Source organism: Lethenteron reissneri, chromosome 32, assembly GCF_015708825.2.
Source record: "Lethenteron reissneri isolate LAM-NWPU_2019-01 chromosome 32, ASM1570882v1, whole genome shotgun sequence".
Lineage (NCBI taxonomy): Eukaryota > Metazoa > Chordata > Hyperoartia > Petromyzontiformes > Petromyzontidae > Lethenteron > Lethenteron reissneri.
The window spans coordinates 12,147,815-12,162,386 of NC_083810.1; the positions used below are offsets into that span (position 1 = coordinate 12,147,815).

The 14,572-nt window shown below is 50.6% G+C and overlaps 1 protein-coding gene across 1 annotated transcript in view; it reads left to right on the forward strand.

Annotated features, from left to right (window-relative positions):
- Window positions 1-14,572, forward strand: part of FLT1 (fms related receptor tyrosine kinase 1) — an 83,327-nt gene that overhangs the window by 46,580 nt on the left and 22,175 nt on the right. The window contains exons 14-21 of the mRNA XM_061564013.1: window positions 719-862; window positions 1,657-1,788; window positions 3,082-3,185; window positions 5,460-5,595; window positions 9,895-9,999; window positions 11,991-12,104; window positions 12,857-12,945; window positions 13,726-13,879. Coding sequence (XP_061419997.1) covers window positions 719-862; window positions 1,657-1,788; window positions 3,082-3,185; window positions 5,460-5,595; window positions 9,895-9,999; window positions 11,991-12,104; window positions 12,857-12,945; window positions 13,726-13,879 — 978 coding nt within the window. The remainder of the gene's footprint in view (window positions 1-718; window positions 863-1,656; window positions 1,789-3,081; window positions 3,186-5,459; window positions 5,596-9,894; window positions 10,000-11,990; window positions 12,105-12,856; window positions 12,946-13,725; window positions 13,880-14,572) is intronic.

Consider the following 14,572-nt stretch of genomic DNA (forward strand, 5'->3'; position numbering starts at 1 on the left):
TACAAATGTTATTCTATTTAATAATGGCCACCGTGGTGGCGAGATGGTAACTACCTCACTGGCATGCATGAGAGCGTGGGTTCGATACGACCCTTGATGCCTGTATGTTTGGAGTTTGCATGTTCTCGCCGTGGTTGCTTGGATTTTTTCCGGGTTCTCTGGGTTTTCTCTCCACGTTTAGAATCACTCGTTTAGAAAATTTGGCGGCGATAGATTCCCATTTGTAAGCCGCTTCGTTGAGCTATCGTTTGTGGCCAGGTCGCTTCTGAAAAAGAGCTACATGGCTTAGTGGCACCTTGCCTGGTAAAATAAAATAAAAAAGTTCAACAGTTTAGTTGCATAGGACTGTAGGTATTTACATCAATATTTATAACTATGTATTTTTAAATATAAAAAAATCTAATTGCTCAATCAAACAGGTGAGGCAGCATACCGGCTGTACAAGACAAACAGTGGCTATGTGTGCTCTCGCCGTCCGCAGCCAGCGGTAAGAGAAAGATAATTATCCACCACCCCACAAAAAGGGAAAGTAATTCACCGGAATTGTTCACGGCAAAAAGTCGCATTGTACGGTGGGGGGGCGGGGGGGGCGCGACGAAGCCACCTTTTCGCTCTCGTCTTGCCGTGCGCGTGTTCGACCGATCGCCAGCGAGCGAGCGAGCGAGCGCTAACGACGTCCCTGGCGCGTGTGCCCACGACCTGTCCCCGCGCGCTGCAGCCCAGGAGCCGGTGCACCTGCGCAACCTATCGGCCATGGCGCTGAACGTGAGCGACTCGCTGCGTCTCGAGTGCAGCGCGTCCGGCCGGCCGCGTCCCACCATCAGCTGGTTCAAGGACGGCCGCCCCCTGACGCCGGGCGCCGGTAAGGGCCGAGCGCGACTCCGCCCCGGCTGTCACGGGGAGCCTGGCTCGCACGGGGACACGGCAGCGGGGAGCCTTCTTCCTTACTCAGCGGCGAATGGCCACTTCCTAGTACCTTCGGCAGGCACCCCACGTAAACGCGCACACACGCGCGCGCGGTAGGAATATTAGAAGCAGCCTTGTTGCCAGGCCAAAAGTATTTCCCTCTAGGACCCAATGAATGCGGCTAAGATCCCTTATTGCAGTGACGGTAAATATCGGGTCGTGCGGTATGAAGTCGTTGCCCAAATGCAGCCATTCTTCACCGTGGATCAAGTCAGCGGAAAGAGACAGAGTTGCTGAGAGTTGCTGAATGGAGAGTTGCTGCAGCCGGATAGCCTCGGGGTGACTTGAAAAAGGAAGTACAATGTAACCTGAGCTCATGACATTCACACACTCAAGGAAGCCGCCTGGTATCCTACCCCCTCGGCTACAGCTCATGCTGCCCGCTGTGCAATCAAAGAGAGATGATGCATGTCAGTGAGTCACCTCCACCCTGGGCCCCATCCCCTTACGTCCCACCCCTCTCCTGCCCTCCCCTCCATCTTCTCCCTCGCACCCCCCACAATGGAATAATTCAGCCCCCCACCCCTAACTTGTCAAATGGTGTTACCCCTCACGGTCACAACCCTAAGTGTCTCACTCTGTCCCCGTGGTCCCCCCGTGTCCCCCATTACCCCCCCCCCTGGTTTCCCCCCGTGTCCCCCGTGTCCCCCATTGCCCCCCCCCCCTGGTGTCCCCCCGTGCCCCCCGTAGCGGTGAGGCTGAGCGAGTCGGGGAGCGTGCTCAGCATCGACCGCGTGAAGGAGGAGGACTCGGGGGAGTACGTGTGCTACGCCTCCAACCGCCTTGGAGACAAATCCACCTCCACCATCGTCAGCGTGCACGGTCAGCGTCACGGACAGAACGACGCACGCACGCGTCATGTTCGCAGACCATTCACAATGCGTCATCGTACGAGGTGGAGGTGGTTGAAAGTCCTGCAAATTCCCGCTCACGCCGCTGCTGGCGAAAGGGCCTCCGCTAAAGAGCGTTCCGGAGAGCTGCCTCGAGTGGCTATGTTGCCCTACCCACCCTGTACCCCACCAGGCGCGATCTGCAAATCGACGAACAGCGGTGTGTCCGTTCACCCCGCTCGGTGGAAATAGGCGAAGGGACTCAATAAATGTTCCCATTCCATAGAGGCACCTGAACCAGCGGAGAAAGCAAAGCAGCGGCCTCTGGATTGAAGTCCAGTTTTCTGACCGTTACACCACGGCAATATCCCTACAATATATTATTATTAGAGTGGGTATTAGCAGAGAAGTCTGTCGAGTGATTTAATGTCAGTGTTTATTTTCACATGTGCTCTTTTATACCTGTAATGTGTTTGCATTCGATCAAATATGGCTCTCTCGGTGATCTACCCAGAAAAGCCTCGGTGAGTTTCGTGGTTATTTTTCGGGTAAAGTGCCGCCTGGGATGTTTGGCCACTTGCTGGAGTGATATACACTTCAAACTCCGCACAGATGGGTGATGATAGAGCTTCGCTTCAGTCGGGTCGGTCCGGCTTGGCAACCCATCAAACAGTTTCGCACCCAGCACACCACATCCAGTATATCTCATGCCATGGCAATGGCTAATAATCAAGTGTCTACACCGATGTAACCTGCAACCTGAACATTATTCCGCGAGAAATTAAGCCCTTGTTGGTGATTAACTTACTTACTCGTGCTGTGCTGTACAAGTCTTTCATTGACAGCTTTGAAATAATTTCACATTCTATCCCACAATTCATCATTCAGCTTATGCTGGTGTGGTATTAAACTTATGTGGCCACAGTACGCTTGTAATTAATGTCAAAATGAAATGCACGCTGACAGTGAGAAATACGGGGCATCTAATAACCAATGAGACCCTGAAAGTATGTATATATATAGATCACGGACAGGTCTCCTTCCTAACCATCACTATCCATGTCTTCCTAACCGGTGTTTTTCTCATCCGAAGTTTGCCTGACTCTGCAACAGCTGGACAAACCCTTTCCTGCCTTTGTTAGTCCAAACAAAGCACGGAGAAAGACCTTCACAATGATTGAGCAGACCACTTCTTATTGCCTCCCTTATCAGCTGCCAATTTATGACAAATCCGTGCTTGGCAATTGGAAAATAATCATCTCTCTTATTCTTTTTGAACCCACAGGTTTGTCGGACCAGTCGAACATGACCATAATCCTGCTGTGCACCGGCGTGATCGGCATCCTGCTGTGGCTGCTGCTGATCCTCTTCATCCGCAGGGTCAGGCAGGTAAGCAGAGTGTGGCCATACAGCCCCACTGGCCAAAACTCGAGTTCACATTCGATTGCGCTTCATCATCAGCGCCGCCGCAAATTCCTTTGTTGCTTTACGCGAGCGCTTTGAGTTTGCACAGCCAAGTGTTTCATGTGTGAAGCGCCAAAATCAAAAAGCCGCCACTTGCTCAAATGAACATCGAGGCGGTGCTCACCCCCCGTGTATAATTGTGGAAATTCCTCATTCCTATGGCGGGAGCGTGTCTTTCCATAATATAACTGCTGGTGACTTCACCACATAGTGGTACTTATTTTATTGACCGCGGTAGAATGATGAGCTGAGCAGGCCGAGTGAGTGAACTTGATCTCCATCCCTTAGTTAGATAGTTTTTCGAAGAGGCATATTGAGCTAAGGGAGGGAAGTGTGGAGCTGTGGAGCAGTGGCTCGCACAACGCGCTGTGAGCCAGGTGACCTGAGTTCGATTCCCAGCCACGGCTAACATCAGTGGCGAGTAATATCTGAACCGGTCCTGGGCTCTCGCTTTCAGCAACCTGCCACCGACCAAGGTGGTGAAGTATGGTAAAGCACATTCGCGAACTCACATGGCGCGTGGAGGGCCCTCATACATCCGTGGATTGACAAAGGGCTGTAAAATTGGGCAAAGAACGTGGCATTCAAAAATGCACGACAGCCTTTTGCACCGTGGTGAATGTACACCACCAGCCCCGGCCAAACCAACCCCAGAAAGACGGACGGATGGACAGTTGGAGAGACAAATGCTACCTCGGCAACAAAGGCTCTCCGTCCAGGTTACAAGTTTCTCAGCGCTTGCCGCTGATCTATGCTTTGCCCAATTTTGCGAAAAGGCTCGGTGGCAAACAAACCGTGGCAGGAACAAAGTCGCTCGGTGTTTGGCTTCAGAATGAACGGGGCGAGCAGAGCGATTAAAAGCTATCCATTTGACGCACACGGCCGAACGTGCTTTTGTGAGCGCCGAAAGTAAACGAAGACAAACAAAAAATTTGGCGATTCGCGGCAACGTTACGTACATCTCGGTCGGAGAAGCGGTCCGACGGGATGAACATTTTTTACAAGGCCATAAAACGGGACGAATTAATACGGATATAAACCGTGCTCTCTCCGAAATCCAATCAAATAAACTTAAAATGAAGGGGCGTATAAAGCGCGATGAATAGACGCGTGGGCAACAGGGCATGGGAGCTGTGAGTCGCGGTGGATCCCACCGAGAGCCAGCGTCCAGGAAGACATCGCAAAAGAAAGAAAGAACACACAAATCGCCCGCAAATTCTTTCTGCTCCACTTGGGGAAATTAATTAATGTTTTTTTTTTCACCGCGAGCTTCGTTATTACAGCGGCACAAAGGGCGGCTCTGATAGGTCCCGATGCGCGCTGCATTATGCCGTTGTTGGAAGCTGTCATAACGAATTTCACGTGAGAGTGACCCTGGCTACAGGCAGCCGCTTTCACGCATGGCGCGTCTGCCGCGGGGCCAAAACCCACGCGGTGATTCTTCTTTTGTGATATAATTACAGCGCTCTGTAAGCGCTCGGTTATGTAAAACTCCTCCGTACGTCCTTATCAACCCTCGTTTGAAACCGCGACAAATGACGGCGCGCCGGTCGATTGCGATCGGCGCACATCCTCTGCAAGCCCCGTCGAGTGAGATTATCCGTGAAATGTGTGGACCCCATCGTTTCCTTTGTGGCAGAAATAGGTCGCCGGTCACAACGACACAATCACAGCGCCGCCAGGTCGTAGGTCAAAACGACGCAATCGTAGCGCCGCCAGCACAGAAGGCGAAACGAGGAGGTCATCCGGACCAGTGCCACTGATGTCACAACACCTTGCCGTCACTTCTTTTCATCTGTCAAACGCATGCTTTAGTGCGAGCCCAATAGTCATGCCAGTAAATGTTCCGGTGACTCTAAAACGGCCACTATAAGGAAACTGTTACGGGTGAAAGCAACCGGGAAGCAAGTGGGCATCAGTCCGCCAATAGGGGGTAATGTCCCTGTGCGGCTATCAAGTAACGTGCAAGCTCCCGCACCTCCGGTTAGCACGGTCGGCTAAGTACGGCGCGAAAGATGTTCACCATACATTCATACGTCAATTATGGTACAGTTGATCAAAATTATAGTTCGTTTTGGCAAAATGTGCATCCGTCTCTTAACCGTTATTTATTTAATCATTATAAATGACTGACCCAAGTGTGGCCTGTTGGCTAAGGCCGCGTGTTCAGCGGTAACGTGACCGTCGTGTCGACCGCAGCCCAGCAGTGCGGACATCAAGACGGGCTACCTCTCCATCATCATGGACCCCGGCGAGGTGCCGCTCGACGAGCAGTGCCAGCGGCTTCCCTACGACGCCAGCAAGTGGGAGTTCCCGCGCGACCGGCTCAAGCTGGGTACGATCTTTAAACTAAACGTTTTATTCTTCTTGGTTTTTTCGGTAAAGTCACGTAGAGTGGAAATAATAAAATAATGAAATAAAACATGATAAAATACAATTATCACGACGTTTCCCCGACAGACCTGGTCTTCACCTGAGGACGGCTGCTTGCGTTGTGGCCGAAACGTCGTGATATGTATTTAATTGTTTTATTTTATTATTTCCGTTCTACGTGACTTTACCGAAAGAACCAAGAAGATGAATCCCTGCAGTCACGAAAGCTTTAAATCGAAATTTTATATGTTTTATTTATTTGAAACCAGGTAAGGCCCACTGAGCTGCGTAGCTCTTTTTCAGAAGCGGGCTGGCTATCGCAAATGTCAGCTCAACGAAGTGGATTATCATCATCGTGTGGAAATGTACGGGAGCCAAGGATTCTAAAGTCGCAGTGATGTTGATTCTTAACGTGGAGAGGGAAAAAGAACGGAGGACCCGGAGAAAAATCCACGCAACCACGCTGGGAGAAAGAGAGAACATCCAAATTTGCAAATATGCAGGCGTGATCGCACGCGCCCACGTGCCTACGCAGGCAGGCCACTAGGTCCGCATGCAGGCAAAGACAAAGATCTCCCGGGTAAACCTTAACAGACTGTTAGCGAGCACCCATGAAAGCCGGCTCTTTTTTTGCACAAACGCACACAGCAACAATGACAAAGGTAATAGCCGCCACTCCCCCACTAAGTGGCGGTGACATCACTGTAGAGCCTATACCAGGCTCGGTGCACGCAGGAAAATTAAAGGCGCAGACAAAGATCCTCCTCGTAACAGCAACTTTGGGAAAGTGCTCGAAGTGAGCTCCGATGAAGATGACTGTGTGCCCTTGTTTTTATACCACACCAGACACTCAAATAAGTCTGAGTAAATCTAAAGGAGGCTCGGAATTATTCAGACACATCCTGCCACGGACGTGAGCTATGATCCTAAATCAATTGCAGTTGGTTTGTCGACCAGTCATAAACCACGGCGCTTGTGCCAGGCTAGGTGCACCTTGAGGCAGTACGTGAAGTGTCGAAGGCTCGCAACTGGCCGGAGGTCACGGGACAGGCCCAGGTGCTATGGTTTGACTGACTGAGATGACTGGCGATGCACACACACTCATGCGTGCGTACACATACACACTCATGCACAGATAACCATTCGCGCGTGTACCCATAACACACGGAGGCCCTGAGGAATGGTGTGGCCGGAACCACGCCCAGCTGCCACACACGCACACGCGCGCACGTACGTGAGTCTGCATGCACAGGAACGCACAGATCCTCTATTTAGCTTGATGAGTCTAGAAATAGCGTCGCTTAGTGCGTTGGTAATTGCTCAATTGCAACACGCTGTCACATAACGCCACGACAACACAAGGGCACAAATTGTAGCATTCGAACAGCAAAGTTTGAAATTTAAACCAACGTTGTGTGGTCAGACTTAATAACACATGAAGATTTGCATAGCATGCACAAAAAGCCTTATCCAAACCCCCAGCTCTCAGTTCAAAAGAACTGAGTGCTATTCTTGGACATCTTTGCGCGTTTTTGTTAAATCTATTCGTTTTCTGACCTGCGCTAATGTCTTCGTTGCGATGGGGTTTTCTCCGTCATTGACAGATTTTAATCATCGTGTCGTCTGTTTGCCTATGAAATCAGGTGTAACCATCGAAGTAATTCGTTGCTCGTGTATGGCCTGATGCGGCGAGACCAACAGCCACAGCTACTTGTGCAGTGAATGCCGTTACTCAGGGCTGAATTTCGGTGGCTTGATCTGTTCGCTCCCGGCACACCACATCCAGTTTATCTCTCGCTGTGGCTGTGGTAACTAGTCACGTGCCTACTCCACCACCAGCTGGAAATTAAGCCCTGCAATCTCCTGATTGGCAGAACAAAAAAAAACTGTCGTGGAAGAAACATCGCGTTCCAAACTGCGATTACAGGTGTGCATGCGAACGAACGCACGTGTGCAAACTCGTGCCTCTGCGTTAACAAAAAGCAGTTAACGAATTGCTCTTTGAGTTTAGTTTGTTGTCCTTCCCCGGACCTCCGATTAGCACGGTTGGCTACGTACGGTGCGAAAGCATTTCAGTGTACGTGTACACACGTACAACGCGGGCGCGCGGTGTCGCGCGGCATGCGGGGTCTGTACGCCCGGCCTAGTCCTTGACGGTCGAACTCCCACGCAATCCGCAGAGCGTTGTGAAGATAACGAAAACCCTCGCTTGCTTCGGGGGTGGGGAGGGGCGCCACCCGCGTCTCTGCTGCTCATTAATTGTCCCAGAGAACGGCGACTTGAGAATTTTTCTCCAGCCGGATTCTCGTACTCGCCAAATTGCAGGTTTGTTGTTAGTTTTTTTGGGAGCGAAATGCCGTGAGCTTTGTCGAATGGCCGCGTCGTGTCACAGTGTGCTTTGCCAGGTACATTGTTTATGGAGGATCTCATTTAATTGAAAATATCTGAAAGATAAAAAAATATACAGTCTCTGAATTAGCCTACAATCAAATCTCCCCTTCATGCGCCTAATCTCATGAGACATTTGAGGCTCGGCAGGTTTGAGCCTGGGCAATACTTGGATTGGAACGATAATTTGTTTTGTCGGCTTGGGCTGTGCGGTGGCCAGAACATCGCAGGATATGAACGGATTCTTGAATTCATCTGTGTGGGGGATTTAAGTGTTATCCCCTCGTATGTTTGAGTACCCTAATTTTATTCCACATGAAGACAAACATGGCTCAATCAAATTGGCCAAACATCACAATTCAGGATCCTCCTGAATAAAGACTTATAACCCAGCGAGGCTTTACTAGGTAAATAAAGTGTTGTATTGTCTTGGTTTAAGATATGCTGGGCTCTTTTGGTAGAAGTTATTGTGATTAGCGTGCGCATGTGACTTTCGCGCTTCATACCACGTGGTATCGGTGTTTAGAATGCCATTAAGTGCTCATGTTTGTGTGTGTCTGTGTGAATCTACGTGTGTGTGTTGAGATTGGTCATCATGGTAACCACTGAACCATCTCATCTGGCACCAAAAATCTTGGCATGACTTAAGTTGAATGTGCTAATGTGAACCCAAGGCTAAGCACATTGAATAGCAGAGTGTATTTAAAGCAAAGCTCTTGCCTGTTTTGGGATTTCACGTCAATGTAGACATTTGCCCTTTGCTTCTGGAATGCAGAACTTGATCATGAAGAGTGACATAACAATATGCCTCCAGAAAAAAAGTGTTTAATCATTGCGTACTTCCTGATATGAAGTGTGGTTCAGAAGATTGGTCGTTGACAAAACTTCAACGGAACAAAAACGCAAAAGTGCGCGAAGAAGCGTGGGCAGTCTTGATGTGAAGCTTTCGTGACTGCAGGAATCCATACTCTTTGGGTCTTTCGGGAAAACCACGTAGATAGAAAAATAATAAAAATATCACGACGTTTCGATCGCAACACAAGCAATCGTCATCAGGTGAAATATTTTCCCGAAAGACACAAAGAATATGTGCACAGGGTAAAGACCAAGTTATAACTGAAAGTAAGGTGGCTCGGGCAGGACACGTGGTATGTTTTTTGTTTGCATTATGACTGCAGGTATTGTGGTCTTTGCAAACATGAAAAAGGTGTCAGTTTTGTTGCCAGATAAAAGGGTAAAAAAACTATTATCATATTTTTTTACTGCCAAATGAGGTACCAATGGTGAGATGATGGATCGTTACATCGCAGGATCGTGAGGTGATGGCGGCTTGGAGAGGCCTTCATCCACCAGTGGACTATCCCTGGCTGGCAATCATGATGAATATTATATAATAGTGTTATAGTTATGGTGTGTTTGCTGTTGCGGCATGAGTTAGTGCGATCATCAAGAGCAGGTGACTTTAGAAATTCATACCATCATGGTGTCAGCGTGTAGAGCCTCACTAAGCGCTATTGTTACTGTGTGAGCCTCTGTGGATTTACGTACGTGTTCAAACACCTAATGTGGCTGAGCCACCGATGGTGGTTGCCCGCACCTCTTCACCGCCGATTAGCACGATCGACTACGCTCAGCGCGAAACAAGTTCTGCACACATACGTAATGTGACGGACGGGATCTTGGCACGCCTCCACTTGGCACGCGCTTACGTGAACGCAAACGCGGAGTGCGCGCTTATGAACAAAGCTCTTGCGGTTTTCGGATTTTGCTTGCCGCTTGGACGCATTTTTTGCGTGAAAGTTGGGGGGTGGGGCGGGGGGTTGTGAGGGGTTGGCGTCGCGACCTCGAGCGATGACCCTCCTCCCACTTGCAGGGAAGACGCTGGGCCGTGGCGCTTTCGGGAGGGTGATGGAAGCGGCCGCGTTCGGGATCGACAAATCGTCCACCTGCCGCACCGTGGCGGTCAAGATGCTCAAAGGTGAGACGGCAAACGGCGGCAGCGCCATTTTTTTTTTTTGGCCACGAGTTGCCGAGGTTTGCGGTTTGAAGCCGGGAGGCCAGGAGGCCGCCCTTGTAATTACTGGCATTAGTCGTAAATGATATGATTGAGATGAGATGTGCTGCAAGACGCTTTGAGATGCTGGGGCGTTTAACCACCTATTACTGTAAACGAAAATCATTATTCCCAATGAGATAACTTTATTTCTCATGGAGTTGTTATTTTTGCAAAATTAAGCGTCTGTGTCAAGTGAAATGTTCATTGAAACAATAACACGCACAGCCTAATGGGCCGCTTCGTTTTTAAAGTGGTTGCTCGAATCCTTGAGTGAACGTTTGAAATATCAATAATTCAACAGTGGCTTATTGCATGCGGTCATTTCCTCTCCCCACATCAACATGACTCGAAGGCCGGTATTAAAATAAGCAGCGGTTGAGAATGTGTCCCACCCATATCTTCATCATCACTGGAATAATAAAGAGCGAAGAAGGGAGTGGAGATTTAAACCTGAAGTACTAAATAACATATTTTCCTTCCCAATAGCGTGGACTCATTCTGGTGTCTATTGCCAGCAAGGCTGGATCAGATAGCCTAGGCAGCTGCTAGATGTAAGAACTCCAGACACAGGAAATGCAGATTCGTTCTTGTTCATAGTAATACGTAGGGGTCTTTTTTTAAACAAGAACAATTTACATCTTTTTGTCAATCCACTGCTGGATAAAGGGCAAGTCATGGAGGTTGTTTGACCATACTTCACCACGCCGGTCGGTGTGGATTGGTGAAGGAGATACCCAAGGACAGGTTAGATATCACCGACCCTAACGGTGATCGCCTTGGTTGTAAATCCAACTCATGTGGCCAGGTTATTGTGACCTTAATTTAAGGGACTTATTTGGTGATGCTGCTGGTTCTCTGTATCGCCTGTAACCGACTGTTGGGGTGGGTGCTGTTAGCGAGCACCTATGAAGGCTGCGTTGGGCAGTGATGCACAAGCACAATTGACAAAACACTCAGGACAGTGGTCAATAACACTGTGGCTTGAAAATAAATAAAACATTTCTATGATATCCATTTTTTATAGGCAATGGCGCGTAACACGCAAAGGCTGTATAGAGAATGACGTATTACTAATTTATGGGAGTCATCCAACACTCCATCATTAACGGGAGTGTGATTGTTTTTCTCACTCCCCCGTATCTGCCCTCCCCCACGAGATGGCGAGAGCTGTACATAGACAGGGACGTTTTGTTTCTGGCACGCGATAATAACTTTTTACGTAAGTTGAAAAAAGTGCTAACGACGCGTTACCACCATCACCCGGAATGCACGTGCCAGGCCCAGGTAATTGCAGATGACTACGTGGGAGAGTCACGTGGCACGTCGTGCTGTCTTGCCGCGACAGACTGTGCAGGCTACATGGGCAGCCTTTGTTCGTGTGTGTCTCTTGCGTGTGTATTTAGGATGCTCGTTAATAGCACTTGCCCGAAAAGTCTGTTAAAGACTATACGGGGATCTTTGTATTTGGAGAGAGAAAACGGTAGCTCAGTGATTAGTGCATTACACTAAGAATCCGGCTAACATCGGTGGCAGTTATCTAAATCGGTCTTGGGCCTCCCCTGGGTCTACTCAGCCTGAAATGAGTACCTGGTACATTGTGTGTGTACATCAGCACCGGGGAGACAGGGCGTAGTGCTGCCCCCACACCGTTCCGCACCGTGCCAGCCCCAATAAAAGATGCCCGCTAGCAGCTCTTGGCTTCAGCAATTTATAAAAAAAGGCTGTTTGGGTGAATTCTGATTTCTGTCTTGATACTGCATCGGGTTGTGCGGCTGTGATTTCCAGTTGTACCGTGTATTATTCAGCATGATGTCCGACGTTTCGCCCCTGGTCCTAGGAGCTTCTTTGGGAATTCAGTGCCACGAGATGAATGATCTCTGTTTGTCCGTGCGCGAATGTGTCCTTCCCACCAGAGGGGGCGACCACCAGTGAATACCATGCCCTCATGTCAGAGCTGAAGATCCTCATCCACATCGGCAACCACCTCAATGTGGTGAACCTGCTGGGCGCGTGCACGAAACCCGGAGGTGAACACCGCACCAGCACCCACAATGCACCGCACACACACACTCACACACCGCACCAGCACCCACAATGCAACGGCACACACACACACATCACACCAGCACCCACAACGTACCAGCACACACACGCACACTCACACACCGCACCAGCACCCACAATGCAACGGCACACACACGCACACACACACCGCAACAGCACCCACAACGTACCGCACACACACGCACACTCACACACGGCACTAGCACCCACAACGTACCAGCACACACACACACACTCACACACCACACCAGTACCCACAACGTACCGCACACACACTCACACACCGCACAGCACCCACAACGTACCACACTCACACACTCACACACGGCACTAGCACCCACAACGTACCGCACACACACGCACACACCGCATCAGCATCCACAATGTACCGCACACACACGCACACTCCGCACAAGTACCCACAACGTACCAGCACACACACAAACTCACACACCGCATCAGCACCCACAATGTACCGCACACACACGCACACTCCGCACAAGTACCCACAACGTACCAGCACACACACAAACTCACACACCGCATCAGCACCCACAACGTACCGGCACACACACATACCAGATTGGCACACGCCGGCATGTCAACGCGTGCCTTCCGCTCTGCGCACTCTGGGAGGTTTGCGCAGTGTTGCTCACAAGCCTCACCCCGACCCTGACACCCTTGCCGTGCGTCTCGCCTGTTAATCCAACCGCAGGGCCACTCATGGTGGTGGTGGAATATTGCAAGTACGGAAACCTGTCCAACTACCTCCGCAACAAGAGACAGGACTTCGTGACCGACAAGGTACCTGGGATCGATCTCTTCAGATCTCGGAAGCCAGGCGGAACTGTGCACGGGCAGTGCTTGGCTGGGCGACCGCCTTGCGGGCAGTCATGGGGCTGTGGGCTGTATGTGGTGGGCAGCAGTGGTCAGTGCAGTAAAACATCCATTGTCGCGTTTCTACGCTGCAACGTCTAAGCTCCCCGTCTTCACCCAACCCACGCTGAGCAGCGTGGCAAAGTTTGGAAAAATATCCCCCACGACTCGCACACCCGGTGAAAGGGCTGTCTGTGCACAGCGGCTTATTTCAGCCGGCTATCTCTTGGTCAGCAAGCCAGAAAATATTTACACACCCAGCACACCACGTCCAGTATCCCTCTCGCTATGGCAGTGGCTACTGGTCACGTGCCTTCTGCAGTGTCGTGGTGGAATGGTGAGAGGTCGCCGGTTCAAATTGGTGATTCCTTGCTCAAATGTGCACCGAGGTTGTGCTCAGCTCCTGCTTACAGTCCTAAACCAGTGGTGGAAATTACACATTGCCATGACAGGGGGCGAGCCTATGCACAGGATAACCTTGGTTTACTTCGCCACAAAGTGGTACTAATTTTATCGACCGGGGTGGGGGGATGATGATGGGCTGAGTCTACCCCTACCCACGAATTGAACTAGCAACCTCCCGACTACCAGCCGCTGTCCCCGTCGTGCGCACGGCGCTGTGGCAGCGATACCGCGGCTGCACGGCTGCAGGGCTTTGCGCGTGCGGTGTCGCGCGCGTGCGCTGAGTTTCCGCCGTGCTCGCCACAGGAGAGGCTGGGCAAGACGCACGGGGACCGGGCGAACACGCGCGAGAACGGGGACGAGAAGACGCGTCGCCTCGACAGCGTGGCGAGCTCGCGGAGCTCCAACAGCTCCGGCTTCGCCGAGGACAAGACGCTGAGGGAATGCGAGGCCGACGAAGGTAGGGGCGGGCGACGTCGCGACAGCGGGCGGGAAGGCCGCTGTACACCTCCCAAGGGACGTGGGGGGGGGGAGGTTGGCATTGCCCCCATCTCACCACAATCCCCCAACCCTTCAACTTTGGATCTGCCACCGAGAGGGCAAAATGTGGTGTTTGTCGCCAACCAACTCCTCCCATGTTACCCGCCCCCACCTCCAAGGACTTTATTTTAATACTTTGGTGCGGGTGGCTTCAATATTATACAATAATATTATAATTACCGTGTAATTACTGTGTAATGTGGGGTAGTGCGTGTGTGTCCCCATTGATTCATTTGAGGACAGGCCCATCACGCAAGCCAACAACTATCGACATGATTAAAGTTGTACGAGACTCGAGTTAACACGCCTCTTGGATTGAGAGACGTTATACGAACTTGTACGCTATACGAGTCTGTACAAAGACAAAGTCACAGCATCGCGCACTTTCACATGTGTTTCTGCGGCCGTCTGGAACGCACTTCCTTTCCATATTAGGAGGCCACTGAAGCTGCGCATTTTAAAATCGAGATTGAAAACTCATTTCTTGAGAGCTGCTTTTTGCTTTTAGTTCGTTGTCCTTCCCCCCCCCCCCCGTACCTCCGATCAGCACGGTTGGCTTCGTACGGTGCGAAAGAAGTTCAACATCATACATACATACGTCTACGCTGTCTCA